Below are 16,473 nucleotides of genomic sequence, written 5' to 3'. Positions count from 1 at the left end.
GCTACTAGCCTACTACCCCAATACATATGTCTGAATACTTCATTATTAAAACAAAAATTATGCTGCATCTGTTTAGTCGCTGCTCTGATGATGATGATCACAGTAACTACACTGGCTCTCCCACAATGACAATAGTTGTCATTTTCCCCCCACAAAGTTTAATCGAGGTTCCCTGATTCTAATAATGAAAGCAAGTTCCTTGGAGACTTGATCTAGATTGAATATGTAATCCTCTTGTGTTCTTCCCCACTCAGGTTTCCACAGGCCGGACTCAGCAGCACACACTGAGACTGACAATTAGGGGGATTAACTACTGTACATGCACCTAACTCGGTCAGATTAACACTGATCGACAAATCCAGCGGTGGACTGAGACTTGTCACTCTGCTACAACCTCCTCCGACGTCCCTCCCTCCCTCTCAGAGGATTGAGGGAACAGAGAGTGGGAGGAAGAATAAAGGAGGACATATCAAGATGCACCCTATATGAATAGAATGGAGGCACCTTGGGGCTGATCAGAAATCCCTGGATTCTAGCAGTAAGATTTGTTTGTTCGCTCACTGTCCTTGTTTAATTCATACTGTAGATCTATGTGTCATGTCATGACATCTATACAATAGACAGATGCCAATTGTAGGAGCCATATGTCACTTTTTATATAAAGTTACATAAATGGTATAAGTAATAAAGGTTAATTGACAGACTGGGCACTGCACTGGCATTAGGTGGTGGGCGTGATCACCGGAGCTGGGGGGCGCTAATAGTGATGACATTCACCTGTTCACATGAGTTGGGCATCTGGACAGAGAGATGGGGTGAGCGTTTTCTGTTGACCGCAAGATAATGCAGATAGATTCATCCACGTTTCTTTTGCGTCATTCCGCTCATGTTTAGCTCCTCATAGCTTTTTTGAACTGCCTAGTTACAGTTGCAATACCAATTCTTTGATGACGAGGTCTTTCCCTGACCGACCAGAAGAGAGAATGTTTTTGACTCCCCAATGCCTTCGAGGAATGTACCTTGATACACATTCTTGGTTTGTATTTTGCTAAACTACACCGGGAGACTAAATTAATTAATTATATTTAGCTGCTGCTTCTGAAGCAGGATCACACTTAAAGTGAGCCAATAAGACCCCTTTTCCACCGGTTGGTTCCCAATGGGAACCGGTTCAGTTCTTTTTGGTTCTTAGTCCATGAGCCAGAGCTCCAAAATTGGAACATTAATTAGTTTTGAGTGTGCAAAACCATATACGTATATTAGATTGTTATCACCATGAAACTTCCCCAGTTGATTACTTACACAAAGACAACGATTTATTGTATTCCAACATTTTAAATTTGTAATATGCAAATGAGGCATTAGGCTGTATAGGAAAATATGCAAGAAATGTAAAATATGAAAAGGTTACTACTGTGGAAGTGTTATCATATATTTATTTACTTATATTGATCCTTAGTATAAACAATTTAATGTAGGTATAGTTGTGCCCACTCAATTCAGAGTGATGCCAAACCCTACCCATCTCTTACTGTCTTTTTCCTCTTCCCTCTCTCGCTCTGTCTCTGTTACGGGGTCACTCTCTCTGGGTAGTGGACATGAAGAGAAACAAGCCGCCCTCCTCCCATATATCTTGAGTTTTACCCATCTGTCTCTCTCAATCTCAGTCACACTCTGGTGGTGATTAAATGCCATCGCCTTAACATCCATGACTCTGTTGCCCTTTGTCACTCCCCCTCTCAGTGTCCTACACTGCTTTCCATTCATCAGTCCATCTATTGCCGCCTCTTGACCTGTCCCATCTCATCTTCTTCCCTGACCTCTCCTCTCCACCCACTCAAACACCCTTAATCCCCCGCATCTCTCTACGTGTCTCATCCCCCCCCCCCTCCTCTTTTCTGTGTCTACTCTCGCCTGTCACCCTCCTGTCGCTCGCTCTGATTGGCCAGCACTGATGTGTCAAGTAATCTGGGTTCTCCATCGTATCTGGTCAATTTAGATTTTGAGACATGGATGCAATGGGTCACGACTAGGTAGAAAATTCATGCTTATTCTTTACCTAATTGCGAATCATTGCATCCACAATTCTCTCTCTCTCTCTCTCTCTCTCTCTCTCTCTCTCTCTCTCTCTCTCTCTCTGGGGGGGTGGGTGGGGGGGTGACACGCAGTAAAGGCCGTCGGGATCGGGAGTCGAACCCGCGGCACACTGCCAGACTGGATTACCAGCCAAGGTGCCTGGACCGCTGAGCCACGGCCCAGGCCACTCTCTCTCATCTTTCTGTCCAAGTACAGTAGGGCTGCATACTATCAAGTCATGTATCTCTGTCTTCCTGTTCATTTGTTAGTTTCACCCCCTCCCTGCAGGGTTCAACCAGCAGCCAAGATGTTGGAGAATATGTCCAGGAGCAACCGCTCCCTGCTGTCCCTGTCCCTGACCTCGCTGGCCCTGGCCCTGTCCGTTCTGGCCTTCTGCACCTCCTACTGGATCGAGGGCACCCACAAGGTGGTCAAGCCACTCTGTCTGTCCGCGGTCAAGATGAAGAACTGTGGACAGAAAAGCCATGGTGGTCAGGCCATCAGTACAGGTAAGGGAGGGAAGCCACATTATTGTACTGTATGCGTTATAATAATAATAATAATAATAATAATAAACTTTATTTGTATAGCACTTTTCATACATAAATGCAGCTCAAAGTGCTTCACAGGGCAGGACACAAAAATAAAATACAATAAAAACACAAGTAGTTAAAATGATAAAACAATAGCAGAGAAAAAAAACCGAATATAAGAACATAAAATAAATAAAAAGACATAAAATAAAAATAAAACTCAACTAAAAGCAAGGGTGAAGAGGTGAGTCTTGAGTTGAGATTTAAAAATGTCTACATAAACCTGAGTGTGTCCAAAACTGTTACTTTTCAGGAAATGGAAAAAACAACCCGACTGTGTTCCAGTAGATCCGATGTAGCTATTATTAAGACACACAAGCTCTTCTTAACTTACACAAAACCCAGTGACACCCAAACTCAACCACAAATTCGCCCCACAAATTAGTGAAAATCGCAGATGAGCTATTTTTGCTATTTTGCTGCTGTGCGACAAATGTTGAAAAATACATAAAAAGTTGAAATATGGAGATACAAGGTTATTGTATGACAGTGTATAATAATAATAAAGCTTTATTTCTATAGCACCTTTCAAAACAACGTTACAAAGTGCTTTACAAAAGGAAACCGCAAAAGTAAGCCGGACATAAAGCAGGAAAATAAAATAAAAACAATGCAAAGCAAACAATAATAATACAGGCAATCAATTCCGTACAGAGTAGTAGAAGCAGGAAGTTAAGGCAGAGTAAACAATCAATAGAACACAATCAGGAGAAATTAGGATTAAAAGCTAGTCTATAAAAATAAGTTAAGTAGAGATTTAAAATGTGGAACCGACTCAGCGAGCCTGACCTAGGCTGGCTTTGAATGTGGTGAGTACAATTTTGAAATTAATTCGAAATTCAACTGGCAGCCAGTGCAGAGAAGCTAAGATGGGTGTGATGTGATCATACATACTTTCTTGAACCAGTTAAGAGACGGGCAGCGGCATTTTGTACTAATTGGAGACTGTGGATAGATTTCTTTGAGAGGCAGGTGTAGAGAGAGTTACAGTAGTCTAGGCGGGAGAAGATGAAGGCATGAATTACTTATACTTTCAGGTCGGAGGTGGTGAGGAATGGTTTGATTTTAGAAACATTTCTCTGAGTTGGTAGAATGAAGATTGGACAACCTTCTTGGTATGTAGTTGGAGGTTGAGGTCTGGGTCAAAGATGACACCTAAGTTTCTGACAGTGGGTTTGAGATTGGGTTGTAATAGGCCAAGGTTATTTTCGATGTGGGCTCTGGCAAGGGGGTACCAAACACTAGGACTTCTGATTTGTTATCGTTGAGCTGAAGGAAGTTATTGAACATCCAGTTCTTTATATCGGTTAAACAGTTGTGGAGGGTGGCTACACTATCTTTATTGTCCGGGGTTATTGGTAGGTAAAGTTGTGTGTCGTCAGCGTAACAGTGGAATTGGATGTTATAACTGCGGATTATGTCACCTAGGGCAGTGGTTCCCAAACGTATTCATGTCAAGGACCCCCAAATTGACACTACTTAGCCCATGGACCCCCATTTGAAAAGATATGCCAGGGACCCCCATAAGAGAAGATTTTTACGGCTCTAGCAGTGATTCTCAACCAGTATAATTTCAAGGACCCCCAGTTTGACATGCATTAGTCTACGGGCCACCATTTAATGGCATTTCTATCTCTGAGACCCCCAATTTATATTGTAAAATCAATGATAATTTAACTCTGAGAGTGTACAAATGGTATGCCCAAATATGCAGTCTATGCAGACAGAATGTCAGAACAGGCAAGCTCTGGACACTGGGCAGGGGCCCTGTCCAGAGCCCGGGCAGAGGCCTTTTTGGGTCTGTTCTGGACAACCGTGGGTCTGACTGACTCGACACAGAGCACTGCACCCCCTGTGGTGGTGTGGAATGTGTGTGTCAAATTTGAAGTTGTTGGGGCGAACGGTTCTCGAGTTACATGGATTCCAGACGTACACACGTACACACAGAGATTTCTAGTTCGATAATTAAAATACACTATGATCCTTGCAATGAGTGTCCAACAATGAAGTATAATGTTACTTGACATGTCATACAATTATGCCATATTCTAAATAGATTATAGTGCATTATAGTTTTTATAATGTATTATAGGCATGGGCTTCATAGAAAGCGTTAGCCGATTTCTCTCAATTTTGACAGCCTAGTCTTTGCTCTAAATCTTTCTTTTTATGAAAAAGGAAATTATCTAGTTAATGAATAATATTTAAATTAATAGTTGATTTAAATATAAACATGATTTGTTTAAAAATATAGTCTCACATTAAATTATCATTACCGAAACAGACGTTCTCTCTACCACAACATACTTAAAAGTATAGCGGTGTATGAGGGTGTTGTGGAGGATGAGAAACATTAGCATGTTTTGCTAACAACAGAGAAGCCATGATGGCTGAGGCAATTTTTACTCAATGTACAGAATTAGACATTAATAAAGTATATTGTCACCAAAAAAAGTCTTTCTAACTATTTTCTAAATATCGGTAATGATAACCAAAAAAGTTTTAACAGACTTTTTTAACAGAGATTTTAACTTCACACTGGATACATGTAAAGAGACCTACTACACTGGTGTTGAGTCATTCAAAATCTAACTTTATTTGCAATCATCTGTGTGTATTTAAACAGTCCTTCAAAAATGTAGCGGAGGATGAGAACTGTGACTGTGGACGACACCTATTTTCCCAATACGTGTGTCGAGTGCCAAAGACGACAAGACGTAATTTTTTTTTTTTTTTTTAAACGCACTCTCTTTTTTTATAATGGGAGAATTGGCACTCAGAGCCTAAACTGGTGACCACCAGGTGGCGCTGAAGGAGTTAATTGAAATGTGTTTTTTTCTAATGAATACATTTTATATTTTTTCAAACCATAATTAATAATATGAATTCAGTTTGAGTAAAATCCATATAGCTCATCCAATCTAAAATACAGTCTAAGCACCACTAAAATTAACGTTGCCGCATTGCGGTAATGAGAATGTCGGCTAAAAATGAATAAAATATCAATAATAATGAACTTTCACATTTAAGCTTAGCGGCTTAACGGCTGCCTTCGACACCATCGACCACACTGTCCTCCTCAATCGTTTGGAGACAGTCGTGGTAATCTCCGGTGTGGCTCTCCAATGGTTCACCTCCTCCTACCTAACCGAAAAGACACTTTTCGGTCAGCATCGGCAATGTGTCATCATCGAAGGCCCCCCTACATTGTGGGGTCCCCCAGAGCTCGATCCTCGGCCCTCTACTATTCTCCCTCTACATGCTCCCCCTAGGTCAGTGGTTCCCAAAGTGGGGTCCGGGGACCCCCAGGGGTACCTGAGGGAGTTCCAGGGGGCACCCAGCTAAATTAATTAATTGAAAACCAATGTTTCGTGAGAATGACCCGACTATGGCAGATTTAAAAAATGAGGGAACAGAGCCGGAGATCAGGGAGTTGTTTAATAATGACAGAATGTGAGGATTATAGAGTGCCCGACAAAGATTAGTTTTTTACTTGCACCCTACTAAATAAGGGCTTTAACGGTCTGAGTCTGCTCCAGTGCCTTTCTTCTACCAGTGTATTCTAGAGTCGAGGTGTGCTGTAGTCAGTGTAGCCCTGCACCGTTCCATTGTGTATGTTTACAATTAATCTGAAGAATACCAACAAGCACTTTGTCAATGCTCTGCACCACAGGTTCCGCTCTCAGTTAATGGGAAATGGGGTTTCATCCTTGAGAAACAAAAGCAATATGGTCCAGTACCTTGCTCAAGATGTGTGTGTGTGTGTGTGTGTGTGTGTGTGTGTGTGTGTGTGTGTGTGTGTGTGTGTGTGTGTGTGTGTGTGTGTGTGTGTGTGTGTGTGTGTGTGTGTGTGTGTGTGTGTGTGTGTGTGTGTGTGTGTGATCATGTAGGCTATGATGGAGGCCAACTGGACTGAAACATCTCATCTATTAGTCATCTATTGCTAAAGTTTTCATAATATATATATATGTCACAAGAAGTTGTTTTATATGTGGTTGTTAATGCTGTACATTTACCCGATATAATTGTTTGGCAACCTCATGTTGTTCTTGTTTGTTTTCTTCCCAGACCTGCGTTTAAGCATTCCACAAGTCTCTATAGCACTGCATGTATGCAGTGGCTGTGTAATCCAAGCTTTGTTCCTAATCTCCTCCCAAGTCTTTGTATCTGTGTTATCTGGATTCAGCCAACAACCTCCAATGCTCATCCTCTGCAGAGAGGTTAAGCCCATTTCAATTCAATTTCCTCACTACACGTATAAAACTGGCAGCTTAGCTTACATACGAGAACAGTCTGCTGTGACTGACTGTCTGCTGTGATATGACCCACACAGGCAGGCATTTTATCGATAAAATAAAATGAATACAGTAAATGGAAAAAACACGGCCCCCTCACGTATTAGGAGGACACTATGAGTCACCAGAAAAGAAGGACGGGTGTTTTCGATGAATCTATCATGGTTAAAATGGAGTTCGAAGTTACGGTGGGTTTGTATAGGAAGGGGGCAGAGCAGTTAAAATGAATATCAAATATCTATATACTGAATCAAGCAACTTAAAAACTGTCCGGGGTGTTCACATGAGCCTGAATAGACGATGAAATGACCAAAAGATTTTTTGAAAGTGAAATATCTCTTTAATCCCTATTTATACTTTATGGTTGACCTATAGCCCCGTTTGGAACCTCACCCTTCGCTATTAGCTCCGAGAAGAGGTTCCGTGTTGGGAGAGCCCGTCCAAGAGCAGTGTAGAAAACTCTTTTCGCAGTATTGTGTCTCAGGTATTTCCTGAGAGCTACAGATGATGGATTATTAGCGGGGTGAAACTACTCAGCCTGTGGCCAGTCAACTGCTGTCTGCATGCTTCCATAAAATTGCATTGGGAAAACATGTCACACAGTATTGTGTGGTGTGGTCGTGTGGTGTGGTGTGGTGTGTTACAGTAACAAAGGTCTTTACTTTGTTTGAAGCTTCAGGTGGTCCGTGTCAGTTTTTCATTGAGTACTATATTTATTTTCGATTTACCCTTTTAGACCTGAGAACCGATTCTAGAAATGTCTAAATCATGACAGTTTTCTGATAATTATAGTTTTCTATAATTCTATATCAGTGGTTCTAAAAACCTTTTCATGTCAAGGACCCCCAGAATGATGGCCGCCGACCCCCATCTCAAAATATGTTGTTCCAGGAGGGACCCCCCCCACCCCCAGAAGCAAATATTTGAGTTAAAAATGTTCACTGTGAAAGAATATATATTCAAAGATTTGCACATATTTTCACGATTTCTAAAGAAATGGCAGATCTACAAGCTCGTAGCGCGCTATGAGCTTGTAGATCTGTTATTTTTCAATAGCTAACATAATGCTTAAAGGACCACTTCACCACTTTTCAACCTATCTTCATATAATAGATCCTCGCTAATCTTGAAAAAATGGCGCAATTCTTTTCTACTCGATCGGTGGCTGTGGGCAGTTTAGAAACCGTCTTACAGTGACATCATCGATGGGGAATACAAGCTAATAAAAACTGCAGGATTTATAGTCCTGAAAAGTTGCAATGCGAAAATGGAAGCCATCGTTCTCACGATAATGAAAATCTAAACATCTTTGTAAAGAAATCTTGTTTAAAAAATAATCTGCCTAATGATGATGTCACTGGAAGACTGTTTCTAAACTGCCCACAGCCCTCCTATGAGACACAGACTGAGTAGGGAAAAAATTGTGGTGTTTTATCATGATTATTAGTGAGGACCTATTGAAGATAGGTTAAAAAGTGGTGAAGTGGTCCTTTAAAACACAAAAAGTGGGTTCCCGTCCTAAATGGCTTAAACATCCTCCCTTTCTCCCCCCCCCCCCCCCCCCCCCCTCCCACCCTACAGAGGCCCCGACCCCGGAGCCCACCACCATGCCGCCCAACATCACCCAGTCCCCGCAGCAGAGGGAGGAGCTGGCCCGGATCAGGAAGAGGCAGATGACCAACGCTGTACAGTACATCTGGGAGACCGGAGAGGACAAATACATGCTGCGATACTTCCATACCGGCTTCTGGCAGTCCTGTGAGAAACACAACGACGGTGAGCTAGTGTTCAGACTAGTGTTCACGCTTGAGGATTTATGACATCTTAGCAGCATCAGCATGCCATAAAGGTATAGCAATGGCATCAGAGCCAGGGGCCTGCTTGATGTTAAGTGGTCAAATGGGTGCGCAGAGTGCATTCAGAGGGTGTTTATAATAATCAATCATTATCACACACTAGCGTCATGTCCAGGGGGGTGTACTTGTACTAGACGTCATATAGCAGGGAGATTTACTTTACTACATCATGGCTGGGGGACATCCAGCCGCCTCACGCTACAGAAGCAGGAGAGAACGGGCTCCTGCTATTGAATTGAATCTACTTGACCCCATGTCAGTTGAAACAAAACACACAAGGAGCTCACAGCTTGACAGAACAGTTGAAGTCAACAGTGACCAGGCCTTTAATCCAAGTCTTCTGCGTGGCAGTTATGGCTAAAGTGGAGTCGGTACTGCTTTACAGGGCTGATGGACACTCTCATTGCAACATGAAAAGACCCCGGGATGTCATCTACACAAGAATGTTACGAATGGCTCTTGATGTAACATAGGCAGACCACATCAAGACCATGGTCCTCTATGGAGGCTCCCACGGGTCATGGACTAGGTTATGGAGGGAGAGAAGGATGAGGCTGGCTGGGCACTGGGTCAGGTAACCGGAAGGAATGGAATGGAAGTGGTCCACCTACGTTGAAAAAGACTATAGCAACACTGCAGAGCTCAAGACCCAGGAATGTAACTAAGTCATTTGTGTGTGTGTGTGTGTGTGTGTGTGCGCTTTTGCTAATTTTGTAAAGTTACATTAGGTGATTGTGCTGTGCTTGAACTACCACGCACACAATACATATAATTATATTATTTTTATTTATTTTTTCAGGTGATGACCTGGAGGAGAAATGTCGAAGCTTCCTTGAGCTGACACCAGGAGAGACCCGGGGTTTGTACTGTTTATTCACTTTATTGTACTGTATGCCACCAGACATGCAGTACAGTACGCATAATATGACGGTGGTATGGGGGACAGATACAGTACTAGGCTCATTAAATTGTCATGTAACAGTAGCATTGATCCATTTCCCTGTCAATGGACAAACACAGAAATATCGTAACCAAATTTGACCTAAACACTGATGTGACGTATAAAAAGGGTCAACAACGCCTATACTGTTTAAGGAAACTGGCTAAGTTCAATGTCGACAGTGCCTACATCGAGTCTGTCATTTAATTTTCGATTATTTGTTGGTATGGTAATCTTTGTATCAGAGACAAGAACTCCCTTGGGAATATTGTAAAAGTGGCCTCTATGGTAATTGGTTCACAGATGAACAGCCTAGAACATATCTTTATCCTTATGAGCACTTTATTGGTCTCGTGCCTATGCAAACGCACTTTCTATGGCCAACGTGCACTTATTGCATAGCACTGTAATGGTTAACGTGCACTTTACTGTACTTTTGGTATCTGCATGTGTACTGTTTATGTTTTTATTTGTATGGTTTCATTTGTTTGATGTACTGTCTATGCTGCAACCCAATTTGCCCTTCTCTCCACCTCTTCTCAGGGGTGCTGTGGCTCTCAGTGTACAGTGAGTGCACGTACATTGGCCTGCTGGCCATGGGCTTCCTGCTGATGTGGGTGGAGGTGCTGTGTCTCTGTGCCAAGAGGGAGATGAATGCCCTCAAGATCAACGCCTTCGCCGCCATGTGCACCATCCTCTCAGGTCAGACCATGAGATAAAATGGAGAGATGAGATGGAGAATGGATGGAGAGATGAGATGAGATGGAGAATGGATGGAGAGATGAGATGAGATGGAGATAGGGGTGCAGAAGTTTTTCAAACTAATCGATTGAAGCACTAATTGATAATCGATCACTCCACAACCGACTCCCCATTGCAGTTCTATCTGCAATGGGGAGTTTGTTCCACAGTTTGGGAGCCAGAAAGTAGAAGAGTCTGGGACATGTACGACAGAAGAGTCTGGGACACGTACGACGTACATGTCCCAGACTCTTCTCACTTCTGGATGTGACAGAGGGTTCGAAGTTGAACAAAAGTTGCACTAAATGGTAGAAATATGTCAACAATACAAATCACGCTTTGTGGAACAATTTATTTTGAATGCGTGGCCCTCAGACCCTCAAAAAATGAACGGAACTACTTTACTTAACATTCACCAAAACAAGACCATAACTCCCCACCACAGGACTCAGGGAATCAATTAATATCTTGCAACCACTATATTAATGGAAAAGTATTTCCTACAGCTCTTTAAGTCCAAAAATCTGAACGCTTTATGTTCTGACAAATTAATGGCATGTACTTACAGATTCAAGGTTATATAGAAATTGAATAAATGAAGTATCCGGGCATGCATTATCTCTCCTCAGGGATGATGGGGATGGTGGCTCATATGATGTACTGTATTCTCTCTCCTCAGGGATGATGGGGATGGTGGCTCATATGATGTACTCCACAGTGTTCCAGATGACCGTCACTATAGGCCCTAAAGACTGGAGGCCACAGACCTGGGACTATGGCTGGTCCTTTGCGTAAGTCACCTCATCTGTCCACTCACCATGTCTGTAAAGTCACCTCATCTGTCCACTCACCATGTCTGTAAAGTCACCTCATCTGTCCACTCACCATGTCTGTAAAGTCGCTTGTAAATATCTATTGGTAGTTGCGTGTTGCGAAATCTAAGGTTTTGGGCTTGATCTAAAATGTGCTTATTTGGGCTTACTTCCTAATCTGCACTGTGGCTGCCAGTGAGCGCCAGATGTGACTTTAATATTCTATTAATCACGTTCAAAGCCCTAAATGGGCTGGCCCCTATTTACATCCGTGAGATGCTATCCCTCCCTAAATCCGGGCGCACCCTCAGATCCTCGGATAAGGCCCTCCTGGTTGTTCCCTCGTACAAACCTAGTTACCCGGGGTGACCGGGCTTTTGCCGCTTGGGCACCCAGACTGTGGAACGCACTGCCAGTGCACATTAGGGTAGGACCATCCGTCCCCCTATTTAAGTCACGCCTGAAAACCCACCTTTATACAGAGTGTTTTTAACTACTTAATAGCCAACTGTACATACTGTACATGCTTGTTATTGTTTTGTGTGCCATTATCATTTTATTATTGTGTGTTTCTTGCTGTTTTTAATCTTGTTCTGTGCAGCACTTTGGAACTATGTTTTGAAAAGCGCTATACAAATAAAGTTCATATCATCATATCATTATAATAATGTTCTTTTAACCAAACATGTTCATGTCCAGATTAATATGTAATTGTCTGTGTATCCCCATCTGAAAACATTTTGTGCCAGGGACCCCCTTACAAGATAGCCTATCTGGTGTTAAATGTTTAAAAATAGCAGCTCTACAAGCTCATCATCACGTCACATCGGACTCGCTATAGGAGACCATTCTTTGCTGAACAGTCTAGACTAGTATAATACCAAATTATAATAACATTAATCGATAATGTCTCCCAACCAATAATTTATTTCCTTTCCAAAAAATTATCACATTGAACTAGTGGGCTGTACAGTCAGTGTACACACGCCTCCGCACACTTATTTTGGTTTTGGCATTTTATGGAAGATGGACATAATGAGACAACTACTATCCACCAATCCATAACACCAAATCATAATACAATTAATCAATAATGTCTCCAGTTGTTTCCTATCCAAAAATAGATCAAATTGAACTAGTTGGCTGTACTTTGATCACATTTTCAGAAGTAGCATTTTATGAACTATAAGACTATCCTTTAAAAGCAGTATAGTTCTCAACTCACTAGACCATTTGTACTGTACTTATACGGATTGTCCTGGTGGCACAGATGTAAATTGGCCCCTGATTTAAAGCCCTCGTCAAGTTTGAATTTGGTCTACCGGGCCAGTGGGATCCAAAGGCACTTTTCAGGGGTAAACCGCTCTCAAAGGGCACCTACGGACGGCTGCAATTCGAAACTGGTCCCCGTAAAATCTGAATCCCCCACCCACCCCTTTTCCCCCTCACTGTATATATTTCTTTTCCCTTTTTACCTCTATGATGCTTTCCTGTTTTGACTATTCGTACGTCTCTAAATGTTTTGATGAATTGAAAATGGTGGGCCCTATTGTAAACAAGTGTAATGCTTTATTGGGTCGTCCACTCACAGTTGACAGTTTTTCTATTGAGTTGTACTTGAAATGTACTGTAATTCTGCAAACTGTTAATACATCAATCAATCAATCAATCAAAACCGAACCTTTCATAACCTGAAACTAGTCCGACATCCCGTTAGTCCGACTACGTGGCCGGTTAAGACTCAACCGTGGCTTCCGCTTGCGGTTAGGGTTTGTGGATGGATTTAGTATGGGGCTCTATGGTCTGTTAGGGTTTGTGGATAGGTTTAGTATGGGGCTCTATGGTCTGTTAGGGTTTGTGGATAGGTTTAGTATGGGGATCTATGGTCTGTTAGGGTTTGTGGATAGGTTTAGTATGGGGCTCTATGGTCTGTTAGGGTTTGTGGATAGGTTTAGTATGGGGCTCTATGGTCTGTTAGGGTTTGTGGATGGGTTTAGTATGGGGCTCTATGGTCTGTTAGGGTTTGTGGATAGGTTTAGTATGGGGCTCTATGGTCTGTTAGGGTTTGTGGATGGGTTTAGTATGGGGCTCTAATTGTCGGTTAGGGTTTGTGGATGGGTTTAGTATGGGGCTCTATGGTCTGTTAGGGTTTGTGGATAGGTTTAGTATGGGGCTCTATGGTCTGTTAGGGTTTGTGGATGGGTTTAGTATGGGGCTCTATGGTCTGTTAGGGTTTGTGGATAGGTTTAGTATGGGGCTCTATGGTCTGTTAGGGTTTGTGGATAGGTTTAGTATGGGGCTCTATGGTCTGTTAGGGTTTGTGGATGGGTTTAGTATGGGGCTCTATGGTCTGTTAGGGTTTGTGGATGGGTTTAGTATGGGGCTCTAATTGTCGGTTAGGGTTTGTGGATGGATTTAGAATGGGGCTCTATGGTCTGTTAGGGTTAGGGTTTGTGGATAGGTTTAGTATGGGGCTCTATGGTCTGTTAGGGTTTGTGGATGGGTTTAGTATGGGGCTCTATGGTCAGAGTATTGGGTAGCCGGATTTATGGATTTACCAAACGTATAGAAACAAAGCCACCTGTGAAATACAGTTCACGACACGGTCGTATATATCTTGTAGTCAAAAAGAGGCTGCTTAAAACCAACAAGATCTGTCTCTCTCGGTGTTGATTTTGACAGCAATTTTTGTCATAGTCCTAAAATTCCATTTAGTTTTTGTCATATTTTAGTCATCTGAAACGTTTTTGTCTAGTTTAGTCTAGTTTTAGATTTTAGTCGACTAACAGTTGATTTTGTCAACAAAGATGTATTTTAACAGGCAAATAGCCGAGTTGTGAGAGTGCAACACCCGAGTGCAACCAAACATAAAAATGACTTGTATCGTCTTAATTCTCTTCTCCGCTAGTCCCTCCCTAACATTTTAGTCTAGTTTTTATTTGTTGACGAAATTGTCAATATATTTAGGTTCAACCATTGAATTGAATCACTTGGGTCGACTCGCCTTGCGTCGGCATGCGCCACCATGCACCACCGTGCATCAGGACATATCGCACCACTGGGACACACCGCTAAACCGCTTTGTTGCGTCTCGACCCATTGGTGTGGTTTGGGTTTAAGACTAAATACAAATATTGTGAAAAGATTAACACTGCTCCCCAACCCTCCCCAGCATGGCGTGGCTGTCGTTCAGCTGCTGCATGGCGGCGGCCGTCGCCACGCTCAACTCCTACACCAAGACGCTGATCGAGATGGGGCACCGCGCCCGCATGCGCCTGGAGGAGGCCCAGGCCGCCTCCCACGCCCCCTCCTATGACGAGGTGGTGATGGGAGGAGGAGGAGGCGGCTTGATCGGACTGGAAGCCGGAGTCTACTCAGTCAGTCAGCTGATGCAACTGGCCCAACGGGGGGTGCTGCTGGACCCACTGTGGCCCCGAGGTGTGGGCCCCGCCGTGGGGCCCCTGGCCTGCGGAGCCGGCGGTGCCCTGGTGGTCGGCGGGGGAGGGATCGGGGTGGGAGGAATGGGAGTGGTAGGAGGGCCAGGAATTGGGCCAGGAATGATGGTAGGTGGGCCAGGAATGGGGCCAGGGATGTCGGGAGTGAGGATAGGAAGTGCCGTTGCAGGAGTAGGAGTCATGGGCGTGGGATTAGCGGGACCGGGAGGAATGATAATGGGGGGAGGGAGGCTGGTGGAGCAGCCTCACAGCGGGGTGGTGGAGGGCTGTGGGCTGGAGGGATGGGGGGGAGGGAGGCTGGTGGAGCAGCCTCACAGCGGGGTGGTGGAGGGCTGTGGGCTGGAGGGATGCGAGGACTGTGAGAGAGAGATGGACGACATGGACTACGACCTGCAGGAGGAGGACAGGGAGGGCTCCATGTACTGAGGCAGGGAGACATGGAGGGCTCCATGTGCTGAGACAGGGAGGGCTCCATGTACTGAGGCAGGGAGACATGGAGGGCTCCATGTACTGAGACAGGGAGACATGGAGGGCTCCATGTACTGAGACAGGGAGACAGGGAGGGCTCCATGTACTGAGACAGGGAGACAGGGAGGGCTCCATGTACTACAATTTACAATTTACAATTTAGGCATTTAGCAGACGCTCTTAATCCAGAGCGACTTACAATAATCAGTAACAAAAGCATGGGAATACATCACAAAAGCATTTATCATAAAACATGCGTAAGCTAAGAAAGTAACAGTGGAATATCTATATTATGAGACTATACATATAAGCTATATATATATACTACTATGCTATACAGTACATATGTACTATGGCATGCTATGACTATATACAATGCAATTATAGTGCCGACTACATAACATGCTATAAGTCTGTATCAGATGCTGTCTAAGTCTACAGAAATGCTATCTAAGGGGGTAGGGTAAGTGCTATGGGCCATGATGGAGTCTAAAAAGGTGGGTTTTCAGACTACGGCGGAAGATTGGGAGTGATGCTGCAGTTCTGACTGCAATGGGAAGTGCATTCCACAGTTTTGGAGCCAGAAGGGAGAAGAGTTTGGGACGTGTGGAGCGTTGTCCCGGCGTTTTTAGTGAGGGTACTTCCAGCTTCCCTGCGTTGGCTGATCTGAGTGCGCGGGAGGGTTTGTAGGGCTCAATCATACTTGCAAGATATGGGGGAGCCATACCTTTGGTTGCCTTGAATGCCAGCATCAGAGTTTTGTATTCTGTGCGGGCAGCGACCGGGAGCCAGTGGAGGGAGCGGAGCAGGGGGGAGACATGTGAGAATTTTGGCTGGTTGAAGACCAAGCGTGCTGCGGCATTTTGGATCAGCTGGAGAGGCTTAAGTGCACATGCTGGTAGGCCAGTAAGGAGGGAGTTACAATAGTCGAGTTTTGACAAGACTGTTGTCTGGATTAGGAGCTGGGCTGATTCCTGGGTGAGGAACGGTCTAATTCGTCGTTCCAGGGCTCCATGTACTGATACAGGGAGGGCTCCATGTGCTGAAGCAGGGAGGGCTCCATGTGCTGAGACAGGGAGGGCTCCATGTGCTGAGGCAGGCAGGGAGGGAGGGGCATAGCAGACATTGATGCCCAAGGAACTGATGATTTTAAGTCTTGAAACATTGTCATGATTCTGCTTTGTTCAGTCAATTTCAGTAAGATTCCGTAAGCTTGATTAAATGGCATGATAAGATG

The 16,473-nt window shown here is 43.8% G+C and overlaps 1 protein-coding gene across 1 annotated transcript; it reads left to right on the top strand.

The window, feature by feature from the left end:
* Positions 1-415: 415 nt before the first annotated feature.
* LOC310857533 (germ cell-specific gene 1-like protein) lies at positions 416-15,194 on the top strand (the record flags this gene model as incomplete). Its single annotated transcript, XM_083763241.1, has 8 exons — positions 416-538; positions 2,365-2,585; positions 8,546-8,740; positions 9,620-9,679; positions 10,304-10,462; positions 11,181-11,292; positions 14,486-14,840; positions 15,033-15,194. The coding sequence occupies exons 2-8, from the start codon at positions 2,384-2,386 to the stop codon at positions 15,192-15,194; spliced, it is 1,245 nt and encodes a 414-aa protein (XP_083619367.1). The 5' UTR covers positions 416-538; positions 2,365-2,383.
* Between the last annotated feature and the right edge of the window lie 1,279 nt (positions 15,195-16,473).

Source organism: Protomyctophum parallelum (genome assembly GCF_964188405.1).
Source record: "Protomyctophum parallelum genome assembly, chromosome: 1".
NCBI lineage: Eukaryota > Metazoa > Chordata > Actinopteri > Myctophiformes > Myctophidae > Protomyctophum > Protomyctophum parallelum.
The sequence above is the reverse complement of the archived record's forward strand: the minus strand, read 5'-3'. Positions and strand labels throughout refer to the sequence as shown.